Raw genomic sequence first — 22,594 nt, 5'->3', positions numbered from 1 at the left:
GTAGAGACAGGACCCAGTCAATGCATACATGAACCTCTTCACAAGTTGTACTAGGCATGTGCTTCAAAAGTACTGTGATTAGGATGTTTAAAATTTTTTTAAATCAATCTGAGATATTCTAAAAATATACATTTTCTGTTTTTTGAGATTTTTTTGCATTTCTTGAAAGGCTTTTTATTTCAAAGATAAAACACAGTCACAAAATACCTAAGTAATCCAACAGCAGCATGTATATGGAATAAAATGAGCTTCTCTAAATCCTAAAGCCTAGAAAACAAAGATTTTTTTTTTAATGAGAAAGGGGAAATTATAAACAAAAAATGGCCAAATGAAACTATGAATTGCAAGTAAATATTCTGTGTGTGTATATGTATGTTCGGCAAAAGGCAAGGACAGTTTATCTTTCACTAATGAGTTTTTAGGACTCGGTACTAGGTTAGGACGGCAATCAAACAAAGGTCTCACATGCCTTACAATAGTGCTGGGTAGATACATGCGTTCTTTATGTAACCCAGTAAAATGATCCAGGCTGCTAATAACTACAGTTAAATAAATACGTTATTAACAAAGGGTTGCAAAAACAAGGGTAAGATGGTATGAGTTGATAACAGCAGCAACAAAAAACTTCCTAGAGGTTGTTAGTTGAGCTTTCAAAAAGAAAAAATTCCCAACACAGAGAGCAGCCCTTGCCAATAACACAAACAGGAAGTGGCAATGTGGGTGCAGAAGATGGGAAACAGAGGACACGGTTTAAAGAGGAAATGAAGTGAAATTAAGAAGACAAATGATAAAGGTCTTAAGAACCACAGAAACTTAGATTTGAAAGTAAATGGCTACAAACTACTCTATTTCTTGAAGAGAAAGAAAACATATAAGAATGAAACGTAAGGGAGACTTCTCTAGTTAATACACACATGAGCTCAATTGATACTCAAAAAGAAAATTGTTAAGAATCTGTGAAAACAACAGTTCTAGCATCACACATGTCCTCAGGCCACAAAATGAGAACAAAAGGAGTGAGTCAGAGGAAGGAAATGTTAAAAAAAAAACAACAAAAAAATCTGCAGAAAATAAAAGCCGAGGATTTAAAGGAATTACAATAAGGTTTTAGCCAAAGAGGACAGTTTTCCACAGATGACAGGATGATTAGCTCTCAGCTATGTGAAATCCGTTAGACAATGCACCATACTAGTCAGAATATCCCAAAGAAGAGTTAGCCATCTTAATACTAAAAACTAACCCAGAAAAAGTCTTAGCAATTATTATACATCTCTCTTTTTAATCAGGGATTATCATTCACAAGTTAACTTTTTCTTGATGACTGAAGACTTACAATTATTATATATATGAAGCTTTTGTTATGGCTTCCTAAAAGTAGAATGTTGCTTGCAAAGATGCTCCCCTACAGTGTGCATGATCCCAGAGACAGACATGACCTGTGTTATTGGGTTGAGATATCTACACTATTGGGCTATCAATGATCACTTTTCTCTAAAGTATATAATTTCCTGTTGAAGCCCTCTCCCTAGCCCCTTCTAATTTAGATCAGACAAATAACAACTGATAAACATATTTCCTTCTAGTCATGTCTTAGAAACCATATAATCAATCCTGTTATACCTGTACCAAATGTAAAAGTAAGCAGTCAATAAATTGACTAAATTGAGAACTAATTCTGTATGGTTCTGTATGGTTCCCAGGCTAAAGCACATCTTGGAAATATAGTTGGGGTACAAAGTTAAAAACCAGGTTTAGCATCTTTTCCTGCAACAATTATTTTTTTAATTTGGAAGAATTTTAAAAATGGATTTTATTTTAAAACAAACGGGTTTATGGTTATATTATCGCTTCAGATGCCCCTCCCAAGAACTTTTAAGAGGAAGTATAAGATTTTCAAGGTACCTCATGTTCATAATAAGCTGCCCTGGGCTATGCCCTTAAACTTGAAAATTTTAGTGGAAACTTTTAACAACTAGCTTCAGTAGTCAAAATATACAAGCTTTGCGCCACCAATATTTGCTACTGAATCATCTTTATTTCTTGTTTATTCTCAGCTATGTTTCAGATAGGACACCAGATTACAGATAGTTTCTGACTATCTCAGTTACAGTTGAGATTATATTACTTTGACAATAACTATTCATATTTTGTGTTCTGGCATAATTTAACTAAGATAGCAATAAATTTGGCTATGTGAGACTCTTCCATGGCGATCAACCCAAAGCAGTGTCATTGTTCCCATTAACTTGGAGGAAAGGAGTGGAAGGCAGTGAGAGGCAGCAAGTCTAATTTCCTCATCCCTATCGTCATGAAAGAGCAGTTCCTAACTCACGAGGGCCCTGTGTAGTCTAAGAGATACTGCATGTGCAGCGCTTCCCTACCATGGATCCAGTGTTATGCTAGTGGTGAGCTATGACTGGCATCACAACCATTTTAAACACCATCTATGAGCCAGGTACTCTACCAGGATTAGGAGATAGCCTCTGTAAAGGGCCGAAAGGAGCTAGCACTCACGCCTTACCAATAAGGCTCTGAGAGATAAGTAATTTGCCCACTGACACACAGCCTGTTGCAGAACAGCATTTCTGCAATGCCGAACAGGAACCTGGGTCTCTCTGACTCCAAAGTCCGTGCCTTTTTATAACATTCTACTCACCATGCATGCTGTTCAACAAGAAAACTGGCGCTTAAACCAAGAAAAGAGAACATTTCATGAGAATAAAAAGGCAAATAGTAGGCGGGGAGCGGTGGCTCACGCCTGTAATCCCTGCACTTTGGGAGGCCAAGGCAGGCAGATCACCTGAGGTCAGGAGTTCAAGACCAGCCTGGCCAACATGGTGAGACGCCGTCTCTACTGAAAATACAAAATTAGCCAGGTGTGGTGGTACATGCCTGTAATCCCAGCTACTAGGGAGGCTAAGGCAGGAGAATGGCTTGAACCCGGGAGGTGAAGGTTGCAGTGAGCCGAGATCGCACCACTGCACTCCAGCCCAGGCAACAAGAGCGAAACTCTGAAAAAAAAGAAAAAATTGGCAAATAGTATCAAAAGTAGATTGTTGAAGGATAAGGGGAAGGAATAACAGTCACTGTATCCTGCTGACTCCAGAGATAAATGAGTTAACAGAGACAGAGACAGAATGTAGAGACAAGGATGTGTCAAGCGAAAACAAGGGGAGAGAGAGACTAATTTAAATGTTAATTCTTTTGAGTATCAGGCCAGGAAACTCATTTATTCTGGCAAGCCTGGCAGAAGACAAACAAGAAAGTCTAAGCAGAACAGCAGTCTTTGAAATGTTCTTTCTGCTAATTACATTTTCAGAGATACTCTGCTGTGATTCCTAGCCTCTCAGAAGGGTTTTACAAGGGTACCTAAACACGATCGGACAATGAACCATGTCTATGGTTGGCTTTAGGGGTCTGTGAAACCCTAAAACTACATACACATTTTTATATGCACATTTTTTTCTAGGAAAAGGCTCTGTCATATACTGACTAAAGCCTGTAATTCTAAAGAAATTTAAAATCACTCCCCTACTATTTTCCCAAGTTATCGAATTTTAAAAGGAAGGCTTTCAAAAAGCAGCCCTCCCAAATCCTGCTGGGACCAGGATCTGGTGCCAGAGCAGCGATACAAAGTCACAGGCACTTGGAGCGAGGGTGAAGGGAAGGGGAAGTGGTTCTCTAAACTGATAAATGAAATTCAGGTCAGTGTGGTCTGCGGATGAAGATTATCCTTCCCGTAGTACCTCTGGTCCCAAATACAAGTAGAGTTGTTTTTTGTTTTTGTTTTGTAATCTGTTTTTTCATAGATATTTTCTAGAAGTCCTCAATCTGAAGGAATATATATAAAAGCCAACATGTAGTAAGCATACAAATGAACAGTAGTAGTTATCATTATTGTCACTATCAGCAACACTTCCAGAAATGTTCAGAGAACTTACTCCACGAGTCACTACTAGAGAGCTCTGTTAACCAAGTGGAGTTTATACTGAAACCTGGACAAAGAAAAGTTGGCAGGGAAACTGAAGAAGGAATTTTAAGAGAATCCTGTTAAACAGAAAGACAACTCTACACGAAATTAACACTGGATCAATATAAAGGAAATGTAGGAAAATCAAAGCTATCAAGAGCCATTCCCTGTACTGGGCCCACGGATCCCTTTTATTTGATATTTGAAACCTGGTACATCCGTCAGCAGCAGGACAGGAAGAGCAGAATGGTGTCAGAAGTAAAATGGCCAATATGTCGGCACAGACCAGAGTTCTCAGCAGCACTGACCGTTGGTTGACTGTTTTGCTATTTTTGCCGAGAGTGAAATGTAATTGGATAAAACAGTCTGAACCAGTCACATAATAAAGTTGGGGAAAATACACATATACATCAAAATTCCTATCAACTCCTTGTAGCTTCAACTCTTGTCCTATAAATCTGAATGTAATCATTACTTCACTAAATTGAGAAAAATGCACTTTAACTTCTTATACTTTCTATACCTCATCTATGGTATAAGTAATAAAAACCACAAAATCATGAAGAGACAGCTGACAGAAAGAAAATTTTAAAAAAGTCACAGGCGTAAGTGATTTCCCTTAAGAGTACTATATTGATCAGGTTGTTTTTAGCTTAAGAGTACTATATTGATCAGGCTGTTTTTAGCTTTGAGCTTCTAGGTATAACATTTTTTAAAGTAATAAAAATGGAATTTAGGAAGTATGCACCAAAAGTAGCTAGCTACAGGTTTGAAAACATAAGAAGTGGGATTTCTTGGACGGCTGAATTATTTGGAGAATTAAAAAGTACCTTACCCAGTGACAATTTCCTGATCCTGCTACTGTGCTACAATTATATTAAGATGTCACCATTGGGAAAAATATTGCTGAAAGGGTCATAGGACTCAATGTACTGTTTTGCAAATTCTTGGGACTCTAGAATTACTTAAAAATGCAAAGGTTTCTAGAAGTTATCTTAACCTAAAGTATATACTGCACTATTTTGAAGACCAGTCCTCTGCAATTCCTCTGATGGAACAGTAGCAAACTGGACTTAAACCAAACCCATTTGAAGAAGGAAAGGAAGTGCAGACATTAGAAATGACTAGCATAGTAAGGAAATGAGTACTCACATACCAATACAGCCTTTCTGCAGCTTAGCAATCAAAAATGTAAAGTGTATATCTACACTTCGACCCAATGCTACTTTTAGAAACATCACTTACAAAAAGAATGAATACACTATTTAAAGAGCTACACAAAGGAAAAACAAACCAAGCAAGTAAGAAAATAGCTTACTTACATCCAACAGAGGGAGAAGGTAAATTTAGGAAAATTCATAGCTTTCACGTTTCTGACTTTCCAAAAAGTAAAATCACAGAAATACAAGAACAGGTGTAATATCTGCACAGAAAATCGATGTTTTAAAAAACCCACTTCATTTAAAAATAAGAATGGTATTTTGAATGCCCATGTGCCATCTGTAGAAAAACCTACGTTTCATGCAAATGAAATACAAACCTGTGCTTTGATGATTTGCTAAATATATTACATTTTCTTTATTTTTTGGCAAATCTCCATATAGCAATATCTAAAAAATAAAACAAAAAAACACATTACTTTGATATTTTAAAACATCTGTAATATACTGTAATATACAAAGGAAGACAATGTGAAGAAACTGATGAACGATGCTGTGAATATTTCCATCCATGATTAACAAAAATTAGATTCCTCACAGGAGCCTCAGAGATCAAAACTGCTCATGTCCACAAAGCAGTTATGTATAGGACAGGTTAATGGTCATAAATTAAAATAGAATAATCAATATCCTCATGAGAAAAATATAACAAGCATTTATTGATTGCTAACAATATATAAAACACTGTTCATAACATAAATCTTCCTTCAAAGAGCCTACAATCAATCTAGTAAGAGACAGACATGTCCACAGGAACTGTAATGAGACATAATGCAAATACTATGAAAATATGGTACTTTTTTATGTTTAAAATCTGTTTTTTCTTTTTTCAGGAAACTAGAAGGCTACACAACCTTTTTTAATTTTAAAGAACTGTAAACTGCAGAGCAGGAGGATTATTAGGTGGGATTTTGGCAGATGAGATGAAGGAAAATGTTCATGAGAATAAGAATGAATGGAAGCAGTGACCCTGGAGGCCTGTTGGGTACATGGGCAGTGTCGGGCTGAGGATCAAGGAGACCAGTGGGGTGGCTCTGAACTGGAATGCCAGAAGTCTTTTGAATTCCATGCTAAAGATTAAAACTTTCTTCTGTAAGTATGAGACAAACATGGTTCCATGATTAGGACTCACTCCACCTCCACCAAGAACAGAGTTCAACAAAAGGGCAACTTCCAGCATGAGGGAGGAGCTGGTGAGAAGCACACAGTGGACTTCCGGTCCACCAGCCAGTTTATTTTTAAACTGGGCGGTAGGTACACAGGTGTTCAATGTACCTGTATTAGTCTTTCTGCTGTTTTGTGTGTCTTATATATTTTAGAATAAATTTTTCAAGAAACTGGGAGTATACTTGTAAAGACTTAAAAGGAAATGGCTGCTAATGGTGTTAGGTTTTTATTCAGGGCATTTTTGTTTCTGCATCCTGTCATCATGGATTATGTAAGATTATCAATTAGCTAAGGCTTTTTAGATCTATCTTGTCCATAAGGATTGTCTTTTGGTCATGACACTATTTATTAATATCTTCAAAAGACAGGAAAGAAAGGGACAATTAACCCAACAACTTTGCAGACAAATGCACCTAGATAACATAAAGTTCTGGAAGCCAGGGATGTGACTAAAGTTTCCATTACTTTCTTTAGAAACTGCACAGTGCTATGTATGTAGTATGCTTAAATATTTGCCCAGTGAGTTTTTATTCATAAAGTTTATTGATGGCATAAATGAGTAAAACCAATAGTTTGATCTGTTCAGAGTTAAAAGTGACATCTGGCTTGTGAGTAAATCCCCATTCTCTTACCAATAAGCCAGAATTGCATCAAGACCATTGAGTATGCACTGATTTAAAAGTTTTGCACAGGCCAGGCATAGTGGCCCACGTCTGCAATCCCAGTGCTTTGGGAGGCTGAGGTGGAGTGGGTGGGTGGGGGCTGTGGGGGCAGGATGGGAAGATCTCTTAAGCTCAGAAGTTCAAACCCAGCATGGGCAGCACAGCCAGACCCTGTCTCTACAGAAATATAACAAGATTAGCCAGGCATGGTGGTGCACACCTGCCCACACTCCTTCAGAAGCATCCAGAACACACTGCACACCTAATGACAAGTCCCCAGCCCCTTATGGCCTATGAGCTCCTCAATAGCCTGATCAGTTTTCTACCCCAAGAGCCTAGCACCAAGCTGGTTTTTAACATGTTTACAGAATTATTGTTTACATTTTTGTCACCAGTAGGTAAAGCTATTATCTCATTTTCAAAATAAAGGTAGTTTCAGAATAAACATAAATAAAATAATTTAAGTGCACCAGTGACTTTTAAAGGCATCATTCTGTAAATCTAGTACTCATTTTTTAAATCACATTAGTTCCCTCTACAAATGTATCCTGCAAATAATTTGTCACTTCAATATGAGGTACAAGAAAACATGGCATTTCTTTTTGTTTTTCATAACTCTTTAAGTAATTTTAAGTTCATTATAATTGCTTCTTCATAATTTTAGGTTCATCCACTTTTTTTTTTTTTTGAGACGGAGTCTCGCTCTGTCGCCCGGGCTGGAGTGCAGTGGCCGGATCTCAGCTGACTGCCAGCTCTGCCTCCCGGGTTTACGCCATTCTCCTGCCTCAGCCTCCCGAGTAGCTGGGACTACAGGTGCCCGCCACCTCGCCCGGCTAGTTTTTTGTATTTTTTAGTAGAGACGGGGTTTCACCATGTTAGCCAGGATGGTCTCGATCTCCTGACCTCGTGATCCGCCCGTCTCGGCCTCCCAAAGTGCTGGGTTCATCCACTTTTTAAGAACTCATCAGACATACCCTACAGAAAAAAAATATTTTCTGTTTTCATTTATTAATTCAGAGGTAGCCAATAAAAATGTTTCCGAATAACTATGTATCTTCATCACAACTGACAAACTAGTTATTCTGTTTTCATCAAACAAACTTACTTATCTTGTACAAACTGGCTTTCACAAGAAGGCCTGAATTAGAAGTGGACTAGTTTCACCTCACCTTGATCACATTTATGTTGTTTTTAATTTGCTCTCATGATACATAAACTGCCTAATGACTCTTTTTTAACCTTAAAAACAGGTAGTAATATGGAATTTAAAGTAATCACATGCTTAACACTTTAGCCTCCAAAACACAATGTCACAGAAACATAAATACACAGCATTCTTTGTTAAAAAATATATATTCTTCATTTATCTCAATAATGTCCATTTGCCTTCCACAGGCAAAACCTGAAACATGATTTTTTTAAAAAAACTTCCACTGTTGTTAAGTATAGATGATACTGTTGAAAGGAATCAGAGAATATGCCACACCCAAATACGCTACTTTGGCATTAGGATTATTTTGAGCTGAAGGCAGCTGAGACACAGCAGACACAGGAAGAGTTCTCTGCCCTCTCCCTAACTGCCTAAGGCAGGACATACATTTCCCTGTGGAAAGGTCATATGAATTTCCATCTGTAAAGGTGTTTCCCTGTCCCTTATTAGGAGATCAGAAACTGGCAAAATAAACCTGCATAGCAAACCTTATTACCATACATTTCCTAGTCATTTTCCCATAATTTACCACCCCTGGGAGCTGAAATCCTCTTCTCCTTAGACTAGTCACTTCACAATTTATCAGCCTTTGTTAAAAATCACATACAAACCCATTCTTTAGCCAAGCACAGAAGGGAACAACTACAGTCCCTGCTACTCAGGAAGCTCAAGCAGAAGAATTGCTTAAGTTCAGGAGTTTGAGTCCAGCCCTGGCAACACAGCAAGACCCCTGTCTCTTTAAAATAAAGATAAAAATAAAAATAAACCCCTCCTTCCCTGTGCATGTAAAAATACTAACATCAATAAAATGTGTATGCCTCTTCTCCTGTTTATCTGTCTCTTAATTCACAAGCCCTAGCTACCCTATGAGGGTAAAGGAACAGTCTGCTCTCCCCTATACTGTAACATGAGAGCCACTAAGAGGTAGGTTCTAAAGTACTAGACTTGAATTAAGACTTGAATTAGAATCCTCATCCGTCACCTTACGATGAGAACTTGGGCAAAACATCCAACCTCTCCAGACCTATTTCTTTGCCTGTAAAATGAGTGTAATAATAGTAACTACTCCTCCTAGGAATGCAGTGAAATAAGTGAAACTATGTAAACTACTTCACACAATGCCTAGAACATTGTAACCATCTAAAATACGCTAAACTGTCATTAGTATTATCCAATGAAACAGAACTTTTTATTCAAAACTGTGTTAAGTGATTAATGGACAAGAGAACTAGCTAGCTAGTCTATCTCTCCCCACAAAGTCTTTGATTATATAGAAGTACAGCCATAAAGAATTTCCATTTGAATAAGATTACATATACAATTTGAATAAGATTACATATACAATTTACACGGTTTATATAATTACTTGAACTTTTAAATGTATTTTTATGCCAATGAAATATACCACCAGTTAATCATTGTAAGATTTCTGCTGTAAAGCATACAAAAACTAGTCTTTATCTACCCAGTTTAAAACGTTTCATTGAATAGTAAAATTATTATGCCCTTCTGAAATAAGATCAAAATAGCAAACAGCTACTTGCCTGATAATCAATACAAACACAATTATCATGCAATAAATGGAACCTAACAGATGACAAAGTTCTTTTTTTCCTTTTGCTTTCTTTAGCAAAGCCTTCTTCATAAGCTTTCAAAATAGTACTTCACACGCAAAACTGTAATGACTAGGTGTTTGGACCATCACGGCTCACTGCTCTCTCATTGTTCTTACCATGTCTAGTGAATAAACTGGCTGACTGCATTCAATGAGACACATGGCTGTTTCCATAGTAATAAGAATGCCGGTTCTTCCAACTCCAGCACTGCAAGAAACAACAAGGGGTTTTTCCTTGCCATCCCTCTTATTTTGCACATGAAAAACAAAATCCAGAAAGTCATTGAATCATCAGGGTCTCCATGGTCAGGCCAACCTGTGTACTGGATCTGAGTGACTGATGACTCTCTCATTTTCCTCTTGGTTAAACAGCAGTGTGATCTTCCTGAAGATAAAGGCAGTGCTTCCTTCTTCTGAGTGGCAGAAGGCTTGGTAGCATCCATAGGATGAACTTCCTGTGGGTTCTGGCCAATATTGGGGTCATTTAACTCTGCCACATTCAACTTGTGTGGTCAACATTACAACCATGGAGAAAAGTTGTTCCTAAGTCATCTGCCAAAAATCTGTTCAAGTGGGTGGTAATGCCCCTTGACAAGCACTGTTCTGACTTACAATGCTGGAATTGCACTGATGTAGTCTTCATTACCATTTAAAATAATCCATGTAGTATCATAAGGCAAACTATCTCTGCATCTATTTTTGGAAAGGTTCTAAGGTAACCTGGCACCAGACATTGTCATTCCAAGTTTTTTTTTGATAAGCTGATCAAATTGTGTCCAGAATGTTCCAGCGGTAAGCCCTTGGCTAGCTGGATCACTGACTCCCACAGGAAATGGTCATCCTGGTGGACACTATCTAGTGGGGCTTTCTCCAGAACGTACTGGAACTCTGTCCTGTTTTCTAGCACTTCTTCCACTATATCATATGCAGCATAGGTAGAACTAGAAGCATGAGTTCCCCAGAATGTCTCTCACAGTTAGCTTTAATAAGCAAGACAACCCAATCATGGATGTGTCTGTAAAGTCCCAACCACTGATCAATACAACTAGGTCTTCTCTTCAATCAAGGGTCACCGAGTTCAAAGGTGTTCCTGGTGCTTCTCAGGACACGATCACAGACATCTTCTGACCATATTCCCCTTTACATTGACTCCATACCTTCCATTTTCATCAGGTTCACTCTGATTAGAACAAAATGATCATGTAGAACACCACCATTAGGAGTAGATTTTTAAAGAGAAGATGTAACATCAATGTTTCATTAATATGATCTTCCAGATCTTGTTGGAAATGTAAATAATGAATTTGGTTCCAACTGTTTTTCTTAGATTGTTTGGGTGGTAAAGCCAGAGACTACCCATCTCAGTGGTGTCTTGTAATGGTGATGATTCCAGAGTGATGCTATCAGCTTGTGCTGATAATGGTGATCTCTGATTTGCAAATACTTTGGAAGAAGTATGAACCACATAATCTACCAAATGACCAACTCAAGACGGTCATAATCAGGTTCCCTCTTGTATGAATGCAAAATTTTGATGAGTAGGAATTCCTGTTCCAGGTGGCAGCTGTGATGAAAGGCTTTATGTTTCTAATCTTTTCATCAGATATTGAATTCCTGCTTACTACTTCCCAATTCATTAATTTCCACGTCAATGGCTTACTTGAGGATCCTGCAAGTAGTCTGTCTTTATTTGCCTTTTCTTTGCCATACTGAACTAATTGAACTTCAGTTCTCCCACGGTGCATTAGCAATTTTGAACCTAATGTAAAATAATGTGCAAAAAAATTATTTCTAGTTGGAAGTGGTCTGTCCAAACAGAAGAATATGGGATGTTCTAAACTTGCTTTCCACAAATGTTTACATGCTCTACAATTCATCATATTAAATCCTGATAATCTTTTTCCAGATTTATGCAAGCCATTTTCAAAGCTGAATAAGGAACTGTTTGCACTTAAAACAAATTTTTACAACTTCAACCATGGAAAAGTACTCATTCGTAGTCTGTTATAAATCAGAATTCCTCTTGACGTCATTCCAATCATAATTTCATTGTTACTTTGATTCCTTGCATAGTGGAATTCAACTCCACCGAGTTCTAAGGTACTTGCTGTGTTTAGGTAATTAACTTCTGGTTCTCAAGGATATAAGCCTATATGTTGCTGATGTAATTTTCACAATTTCTTCTTCAAAATTTTGAGGATGATCAGGAATGAAAGAATAACCTGAGAGGTGGCCTAGCAAGTTCTCTGACAGACTGTAGTCTCCAAGTTTAGTCTGAACAGCAAATGAAGGAAAAAGGGCAGCAGTATCGTAAGAACAGGGCAATCTTGCAGTAAGAATGTCTTGTTAAATTTGTAAAAAATACTAGTAGTGGGCTATCCACGGAATCATCAGCCACCTGTAAATCAACATAGTCTTGCTCAGTAAAATCAGGATGGTTGCAGACTACATCTAACAGAACTTGCCACTGATCATGTTTATTCGCATTGAAAGCTTACACAGTGTTTTCTAGAAGGATGTTACAAGCCTCTGTATGCTGTCTGTCTCAGGCCAACTCTGGGGCTCGTACACTGGAGATTGTGGGTTCTGCCAGCAGCAAATTGAAAATGTGAGGTCATGATTGTACACACAAGGTCTTTGTATCACAGCTGTGTCCTCTCAGCTGAAGAAAGAAAGCATCAAAGCCAGGCAGTGATGGGGAGCGGCATGTCTGCTCTACCGCCCACAGCAACCACGTCATGCTGTGGAACTGCCATGGCCTGCGCCACCCAGGAAGGCCATGAAGTTCTTTCTCACACACTCAGCATGTATGTGTCTTTTGGCACTGCCCTTATTTCACATCCTGTCTTTTGGTACTGTTCTTATTTTAGAGGGTGTGTTTTTTCTGAGTATCCATGATGTACTAGTCACTGAGCTAGGCAGTTTCACATATTATCTCATTTTGTCTTCAAAATAGCATGACAAAAAGTACTCCATTTAAGGATGAGAATCTTGAGACTGAGAAGTTGACACTTACTCCACATGACATACGGAATGGCAGAGAAATAGGAATTACACCGAGGTTTCTCACTCCAAGATCCCAAAATCTTTTGACTGTGACAAAACTATTCTCTGCAAAAATTCCAAATAAAAAATGTCAAGTGAGACGGCTTCTCATACATTAGAAGCTTATATAATTTTTTTCACTTTGAATATCAACCACGGAATTATAAGGAACCTGTAAAAAAAAAAATTAAAAACCAACAAAAAATTTTTTCCTACGTAAACACAAATTAAGCCCGGAAGCAATGCAATATGAAAGTGCACCAAGAGCTGGCATTCACTACATCACACCCAACTTTTAGGTGAACCACCTGCTTACATACGCAACAGCCACCCAGTTAAGTAACCATCTGGACATAGTTGTATTCCTCCTTTATTTCCTCAGTTCTTTGTTTATTTCTTTAATCTGTGAACTATCTCTGCATACATTCAAATTTTCTTTTAAGTGACATCTTTCTGCACTGCTAAATTATGTGTTACTTTAGGGTACAGACTATGCATTTTGTCAATCTAGAACATTAGCACCTATTAACAGTAGGTGGTTAGCACTTAATATGTGGCTGGGACTTAATGCGACTCTCCTTTCCAGGTATCATCACTCTCATTTCTGTCTGCCCCTGGAATTCTCATGCCAAGCTGGAGCACAGTAAAATCGTCTTCTAAGTATTACTTACACTTATACACATATACAGTACTCTAAAATCTTCAAGCAACACTTTCTTATTTGGGGTTTTCATTTCTGGTGCCTACAGAGAAACAGAAGCAACAACATAAAACCTTGGAGAATTGCATAGGCTCAAAAATTACAAAAAGTAGTGGTTTTGATTCACAGCTAAACCAAGGATTTTCTGCACTGCTGGCCACGTGAGAATTCTTTTTTAACTTCTCTGACTTTGCTCATTCTGCCTTACTCTTGAGGGTGGAGATCATGTTTCTTCCTCCTTCATCTATTTAAGGAAAGAATGAATCGGACTCACTAGACCTGGGTACCCTGTTAGAACAAAACTTACCAACTAGTAATGCCATTCAAAAATCTCCACCCCTTAAAAGTGAGATTCAGCTAATTTCCACAGAAACACAAACTAGAATTCCCTAGAGTACTCCGCCTTTTCTCTCTCCCTTTTTCTTTTCTTTTTTTTTTTTTTGAGATGGAATTTTGCTCTTGTTGCCCAGGCTGGAGTGCAATGGTATGATCTCAGCTCACCACAACCTGTCTCCTAGGTCCAAGCGATTCTCCTGCCTCAGCCTCCCAAGGAGCTGGGATTACAGGCATGTGCCACCATGCTCGGCAAATTTTGTATTTTTAGTAGAGATGGGGTTTCTCCATGTTGGTCAGGTGGTCTCGAACTCCCGACCTCAGGTGATCCACCTATCTCAGCCTCCCAAAGTGCTGGGATTACAGGCGTGAGCCACCGCACCTGGCCCTTTTTTTTTTCTTTTGAGACAAGGTCTCACTCTGTCGCCCAAGTTGGAGCCTCCACCTCCCAGGTTCAAGCGATTCTCCCACCTCAGACTCCTGAGTAGCTAGGACTACAGGCATACGCCATCAGGCCCAGCAAGTTTCTGTATTTTTTGGTAGAGACGGGGTTTCACAATGTTGGCCAGACTGGTCTCGAATGCCTGACCTCAAGTGATCCACCTGCCTTGGCCTCCCAGAGTGCTGGGATTGCAGGCATGAGCCACACCGTGCCCAGACTACTCTGCCATTTTTGTTAAAAGAAAAAGTAAAATCAAGTCATTCTCCCCTTTATTGCCATCTTCAAGAGGTTACAATGTTGCAGAGAAGATGATCCAAACATTAAAATATGACAATGTTATGTTAGTATTATATATGTTAATATTACATAAAAATTACCCTGACATTGAGATGGGGTAAGATCATGACAGATGGAGAAAAGCTAGGGCTTGAGCTGGAATTCCAGAAAGGAGCGGTCTAATGTGGGGAGGGGCGGCCCAGAAGGAAAACCGGGACTAGAATGAAACCAAGGAACGGAAAAGTTAACTGGGCAGAATTGAGACAGCCTTGAATACCATGCTTCAAACTCCTCATGTTCATCATGTTATCAGTTGAAAACCTCTTTTCCCTAAACATTCCATGTTAATTACACATGTTCAAAGTAAAAATTCAAAGTAATTTTTATAGCCTTCTCCACTAACCCAAGCAAAGAGTTAAAGAGTTACTTCATCTCTCTGTATAGCAAAGCTAATAAACACATCTCTAATTTCAGTGTTATCCTATTTTGTAATTGGCAGTTCATGTCTTTTCTAGATGAATACTTTGAGAGTAGGGGTCTCATTTCAAGCAATATAACTACATTGCCAGGCAGAGCATCTTCAGAAAATGAGTGACTGAAACTCCTGGCTCGATTACTACAAATGTGAACCACAGGTATTCCCCTTTCCTTGTCTGTAAAAGAGGAAGAATGGTGCCTGCCTTGTAAAGATAAAATTATTTACATAATAGAACAATACTTGCACACAGCAGCACTCACCAACTGCGACTGAGTGTGCTACTATCCACCCTCTTCTTTTCCTCCGCGTTCAGTCACAAAGTCCTATCAGCCTTTTCCTCCGCGTTCAGTCACAAAGTCCTATCAGCTGCCACTGATATCCAAAATAGATTTGGAATTCTTTTCAATCTCAGCATCCACTCTTTCCACTCCCCTAACCATCATTTCTCACCTGGATGACTACATTACCTTCCAAGCTTGCCCTTTTACAGAGCTCCACACAAATGTCACTTGCTCTGGAAGATTTTCCAAACCCCTACCTTGCACCTACTAGGCTAACCAACCTGGCACGGCACAGTAAATTTTCATTTTCTTGTTATTGTTTGTCTTCCCACACTAGAATGTGAACTCCATAATGGCAGGTACATTGTCTATTGAACATTGTATCCCTTGGTACCCAGCACAGCACCTGGAACAATGTGCACACGGGAATATCGCAGGGATTAAGGGATCTGGGTTCTAGAGATCCCTTACTGAAGTCATTACTTACTACTGAATTGTCCAACTACTAACATCAACCTCTAGTTAAGAAACCATAGTGAGAAAATAGTAAAGGAAAAACTAACTTCTGATTCCATTTGAGAAGCATCAGCTCCACAAAATTAGACAAATAAACAAAAGAGGGAAAGTAAACTAGGTATATACGGAGTGCTGTTTTCCCTTGCCCTCCATCGTAATGGCACAGAGGTATCCCCATAGGTACAGAGGTATCCCCATAAGTACACAGGTATATTTTGTGCTACTGTACTAAAAAACTCATCTAAGAAGTTCATTTAACTGAAGAATCTTCCCATAATTCAAACACCTACTTAAAAGCTCTTAGAAGAAATCTAAAGTTACACACCAAACTGGTACATACCTGGGAAAGGTGTACGTAGTGTAGGAGTAGGGGAAACTTTAACTTTCTCAAAATATTGTGGCAGTGTTTGAATGCATAATTGCATCTGTGATTTTAAAATAGAAAAATAAGGCATTAAAAAACTATACACCAATGCAACCTGAAATAACTGGTTTGTTCACAGAGGTTTATATTTATAAAGTGTAAAAATAGAGTTTTAGTTACATTTCTTTAGGATTTTCCTCTAAGACTAGTAAGTTAACCAGTTCCTTAATCAGAATTTAATTGTGTTAGACTGGAATTGATTTGATTGGGAAATGTTTAATTTCCTATACTAAAAGTTTTTATTATCTTGCTTAAACAAGCTAATGCAGAGACACACCCAAACCTACACAGTCCTATTACTCTCAGCTAAAGTGAAGGAAGCAATTTAAGATCTATTTAAGGTCTTCACATGAATGACAAATAAGCACAGAAGAGTAAAATTAAGGATACAAGCTACAATTCATATTCTCGTTAGGACTACAGATATCAGAGACGATGTTGGGCAACATTTTGGCAGAAGTGCAGAAAGAATGTAGAAGTGTCATAAAAGGGGGTAGACTAGATGACTTCTAAGCTCCTTTCTCCAATTATAAGTAAACATGTTTCATTCTAATGAATGGCTGCTTTTACAGCAAGATTCAGAATATAAATTTAACTCATTAGGAGTTTAGGATGAATTTGATGAGTCAGTGCTACAAAAAGAAAGATCCAATTATAAATGGTCTCTAGATAAAAAGCCTTGACTGTTTCTGAGGAACTTGGAACAATGTTTCAGTTAAAAGTATGAATCAGCTAAACATGGTGGATCACAGAGGGATCACTTGAGCCCAGGAGCTCAAAACCAGCCTGGGCAACATGGCAAAATCTCATCTCTAACCCCTCCCCATGCCAAAAAAAAAAAAATACCAAAAAAATTAGCTGGGCATGGTGCTGTGCACTTGTAATCCAAGCTACTCGGGAGGCTGAGGTGGGAGGACCACTTGAGCCCAGAGACAGAGGTTGCAGTGAGTGGAGATTGCACCACTGCATTCTAGTTTGGGCAACAGTGTGAGATTCTGTCTCACAAAAAAAAGTATGACTCCTTGGAGAAGTTAAGGGCATATTAGAGAAATGTCAAAATCTTAAATTCTTTATCTTCTTTCTTGTGTTTTTCAAACTATTTTACACTTAAAGCAGGTCAACTGAAAACCTAAGTTTATTTTATATAAACTTAAGAACTGTGCATTTTGTTATATTACATTAGCATTTGGGGAAGGGGGGATTAGCAGTTAGAGTCACTAACGTAAAATATATTCTGAAGAAAATTCCAAGTGTTACCAACTGATTCAAGCAAGATAAATTGGTAATTAAAATATTTATTAGGGGCTGGGCATGGTGGCTCACACCTGTAATCCCAGCACTTTGGGAGGCCAAGGCAGAAGGATCACCCGAGGCCAGGAATTCAAGAACAGCCTGGGCAACATAGCAAGACCCCATTTTTACAAAAACTTTTAAAAATTAGCTAGAAATAATGGCACGGGAGCTGCTCGGGAGGATGGCTTGAACCCAGGCATTCAACGCTGCAATGAGCCATGATGGTGCCACTGCACTAGAGCCTGGGTGACAGAAAAAGACCCCGACTCAACAAAACCCAAACCCCAAACTATTATGTGTTGATAATTTTTTGGCCTACAAATTTCAACGATCAGTTTTCAGTGTATTGCATAGGAATGGGGAAACGAATTTTTTTAAAAAAGAAGCAAAGAAAAAAGAATTCTGATATCTGAAGACATTCTATTAACTTTTATCAGCTTCACAAAACATGCTAAAAATATTTTTCATTATTGATCATAACTATTACAGTTATTGTTTATGCAGCTATCTCAACATTTAGGATATATCTAGATTCCTAGGATAGAATTCTAGGCTATAAACTAAGATAAATCTAGTTTCACTTTAACTCACGATGATAGAATTTAAGGTAACTTCATTCCTTTTTCATGAGTCCCATCTACTCCTCTGCCAGTACTCCAACTTTCCTTTTAATTTCCTGTAAGATTTCCTTAAACTCCAGCTCAAGGATATACATATGGCCTCTTATTCTGAGTCTCTAAGCATTCCACATTCAAGTTACTTCCTATCCTACAGATAGGGCTTTTAAGTGGTAAACAAACCAAATACCAGTATATTCACATCATACATAATTAACAGTCTTAGAAGTTAAATTACCTTTATCAAGATTTCAGTTATTTCCATATATATCATATATACGATATATATAAGTTAATTCTTAACTGATTCTGAAATTACCATCTTGTGATTATATATATATATCATATATGATATATAATCAGTTAATTCTTTACTGATTCTGAAATTACCATCTTGTGATTATATATATATATCATATATGATATATAATCAGTTAATTCTTTACTGATTCTGAAATTACCATCTTGCGATTATATATATCATATATAATATATTATATGTATGATTATATGATATATATGATTATATATGATCACACATATATATAATCACACACATATAATCACAAGATGGTAATTTCAGAATATATGTATATAATCACAAGAATACATATATATATAATCACAAGATGGTAATTTCAGAATTAGTTAAGAATTAAAAGAATACCAAAATATGAATAAGTTGATTATTATGTAGAATATAGATTTGTTCTGAAAATAAAACAGTTAATCAAATGTTCTACTTAAGGGGTACGTGAAAGTAAATCTGTAAACAAGAAACTAAAAGATTATGGGAAAGTAAGTAAACTTACTACAGAAAACCAGGTTCTCTGTTAAAGAAAGCAGAGACCAAAATGCATTAATACATAAATACCTAAAGAAATAAGGCAAGTTAAACTAAGAAATAACTACAAAATACTGAATAGGCAGAACTATGGAGTTCATTATTGTGGTGGGTTGAAAGGCAGCCCCTCAAAAAATGTGTCCACATCCTAAGCCCTGGAACCTGTGAATGTTTTATTTGGAAAAAGGCTCTTTGCAGTTACAATTAAATTAAGGATCTTGAGATGAAGAGATCATCCCGGATTATCCAGGTGGACTCTAAACCCAATGACAAGCATCCTTCTAAGAGAAAGGCAGAGTGAGACGTGAGGCAGAAGAGGTGGCAGCAAGGACTGGAAGGCAGAGGTTCAGTCACCAGAAGCTGAAAGCCACAAGAACAGATTCCCCCCTAGGGCCTCCAGAGGGCCTTGATTTCAAACTGTTGGCCTCCAGAATCAGGAGAAATTAAGTTTCTTAAGCCACTTGGTCTGAGGTGCTCTGTTTTGGCAGCACAGGAAAGTAACATTGATTCAAAAGTAACTTGAATGAATGCCTCTCAACATAGTAGAGAAACTTCAGTTGATTTTCAATGAGTATCAAATTATATGAAATATAAAAAAGACTTAAAAAATTCTTATTACTCATTCTAAAGAAATAAATGGTGAAGAAAGTACCCATTTGAGTTTCAGCACCAATGAGAGACTCTAGAAGGTCCTAAAAGGATAAACGAGTTGTAAGGAACAATTTTAGCAGCACTGACTGAAATATTTCTCTATCTCAGAGATACATATGAAAATAAACTAGTGAAATTAGGGAAGAAAAAGGCATTTACCCAGAATCCAAGGAAAATTCAAGTAAATTTGTTGGAAGCAGGTTTACCTGCCAAGCACAGATCATATATCTCATGGACCTACTACTACTTCTCTTCAGCTTAAAAATTCTATGTAAAAGAAAATACTCTTCTGTAAGAACTACTGTGAATCACTTATTTTTTAAACCTACAGTTGAAAGGCATAAAAATGTCATTTTAAAAAAAATTTTATTTTAAAATGCCTCTTTAATATATACAAATTAATAAACTTTTTATTTAAAAAACGTATAACCTCTTAAATTACTAAAACTCCCTTCAGAAACGAGTCAACAATACTTTATACAGAACAAGAGAATCATCCTTAGCCTTGCAAACGAAAGCTGATAAAAACAATTCAAGAAAAAAAGAGTATCCTAACAAAACAAGAAAAGTAAGCTAAAAATTTTAATCAAAACATCTCAGTGACAAAGTTAATGGTACAAAGTCATAGGTAAAAAATACGGTGACAGAACGTCACTATAAATCTTTTTCCTTTGGGTCTTATGTTTGAAGATAGCTATTTATTCCTCTATTGGTTTAATCTTAAAAGAAACAATCAAAAATATTGAAAGGTAGCTTCGTGTACACAGGAAACCCAGATTCCAGAAAAAGACCCTAATAAATTCAAAATACCCTGCTCTCTGTTACTAAACAGAAAATAATTATTTGTCCCCTCCAAACAATAAAAATAAAAATGCAGGAACAAGAAACTCTTGGTTTTAAATTTTTATTAAATGTTCATAACCTGCATTTGAGGATCAGTGGGCAATCAGTTACTTCTAGGATTCCTAAAGAACTTCATCAAGGAACACACATTAAACAAAATTTTGAATTATACTTAAGAGTCGTCAGGCATCCTTTCATAAATGCATGAAAATTAGTGCTGGATGCCAGTTCCTTTGATTTGAATGGGGCAGGGGGAAATGATTAGATTAAATGTTTTCAAAATCACTTGCTGGGAAATCAAGAAGTAAATTGGAGCTCTGAAGTCAGAAGTATATAAGGTAAGGTATGTAATTTCAGAAACACTGCTAGGTTTTACAGTCATTAAAAAAAATAAGAACTTGCCAAACCAAAAAATCCTTCAATGGTGTATTCTGCATCACATTGTGTACTCTTTGAACAAAAATAACATAACCCGCCACAGATAGAATTATTTTTTAAAGAGGTGAATGACTATGTTCTGAGATTATATCTCAGCCCAGGCCAGTTGTCATGTGATGTGAAAGTAAAAACTTAATCATGATAAAACTCAGACATTTAGACAAACTTGGTGGAGTTACCACACAAAGGGAAAAAATTAGCCTGAATTATTGAAATTTTTAAGTGAGGCTCATTTTAAACGTCAATTACCAGGAAACCATGATCTGGAGCAGTATCTTTTTTTCTTTCCAAGGAGACACTTACAGATACTGGTTTAAATGGAGGCCCTGGCCTCTCCTAATTCCTTCCCCCCAAACAACTTCCAACTGGGACCATCAAGGGTCGATCAGCAGTGCAACTGCAAACCAAATATAGTAGCTGACTGACCACAGGGTAAAAACAGCTGCTGTAGGTGGAAAAAAAAAGTTAAAAAGACAAAATGATACCGTCCCATTTTCCCCATCCCACCCTAACCCTACCAAGAAAAGTAAAAGAGGACTAAGTGGACATTAGGAATAACCAAGAATAAAGCTGTTCTTTCAAATTGAGAAATAAAAGAAAAATTCACATTTGTTATTTCTTATAAGACTTCAAATACCTACTGTTAAAGAAGGCCTTCTACTTTTATGGTTTGTTTCTCAAGTTTAATCTACGAATCCAATCTCTATAGAGAAACAGTAACAGAAAGAAAGTAATCAGACAACAGATCACCCACACATTTAAGCCCAGTTCAAGTTGGCAAGAATTGTATCTAGTTAGGTTTCTACCGTAACAAATGTATTTATTTCCTCGCCCAGCTTTCACTTGCCCTGTGGGAAGAACACAAGACCGAACTGTACTTCTGTTTCAAGAGAAGGTCATTGTAAAAGCGTACTTTGGAGTATAGACGTCTCCGATCTGTTCCAACATGACTACCTCTTTGGACCAAAGGCCAGAGACTGCTAAACGCGTGCCCTATTTAAAACGTGCATCCGCACCCACTTTGCTAAGTAGCATCAGACCCACGCGAGGGGGGGGAAAGGGGCGGCGGGTCCCACTTGTAGCCTCAGGACGACGCGGCCACAGCTTCCTAGAGAGCCATCTCGGCAGACCGGCAGGAAGCATGCGGAGAGGAAGGCGGGGAGGCGGCACGTGCTCTCCGTGCTGGGTCCGCCGGGCTGGCCGGGTGACCCTTGCCAACTGGTGGGGAGCGGAGGGGTCCGCGCACCCGGGAGCTCGGGTGGACGCCGAGACCTGGGAGCGGTAGGCGGCTCACCTGGACCCCGGTGTAATTCTCGAAGAAGAAGAGCACCATGCTCTGGTAGACGCAGTAGAGCCGGTCGTCTAGCGCCTGGTAGAAGCGGGCGGGCAGGAAGGCGGAGAGCAGCCGCCAGACCCCCCAGGCCAGCACGTAGGTGGGCGCCGTGCCCAGGAGCACGACGCTGGGCAGCAGGTAGCGCATGGAGTACGTGTGGAGTACCAGGGACAGCAGCATCTTCTCAGCTCGGCAGCCGCGGGCTCCGCCGGGGCCTCAGTCGCGGCCAGCAGGCG

The 22,594-nt window shown here is 38.2% G+C and overlaps 1 protein-coding gene and 1 pseudogene across 1 annotated transcript in view; both read right to left on the bottom strand.

Moving 5' to 3' along the window:
• The window catches only part of AGPAT5 (1-acylglycerol-3-phosphate O-acyltransferase 5), a 53,850-nt gene extending 31,256 nt beyond the window's left edge, over positions 1–22,594 (bottom strand). Inside the window, exons 1-2 of the mRNA XM_011961500.1 lie at positions 22,320–22,594; positions 5,511–5,580 (exon numbers count right to left, since the gene is read on the bottom strand). Of these exons, the coding sequence (XP_011816890.1) occupies positions 5,511–5,580; positions 22,320–22,538 (289 nt within the window). The 5' untranslated portion in view covers positions 22,539–22,594. The remainder of the gene's footprint in view (positions 1–5,510; positions 5,581–22,319) is intronic.
• Positions 9,750–12,462, bottom strand: LOC105525762 (annotated as a pseudogene).

This window comes from Colobus angolensis, unplaced genomic scaffold (assembly GCF_000951035.1).
Source record: "Colobus angolensis palliatus isolate OR3802 unplaced genomic scaffold, Cang.pa_1.0 Scaffold559, whole genome shotgun sequence".
NCBI lineage: Eukaryota > Metazoa > Chordata > Mammalia > Primates > Cercopithecidae > Colobus > Colobus angolensis.
This window is presented reverse-complemented; position numbering and strand designations above follow the sequence as displayed.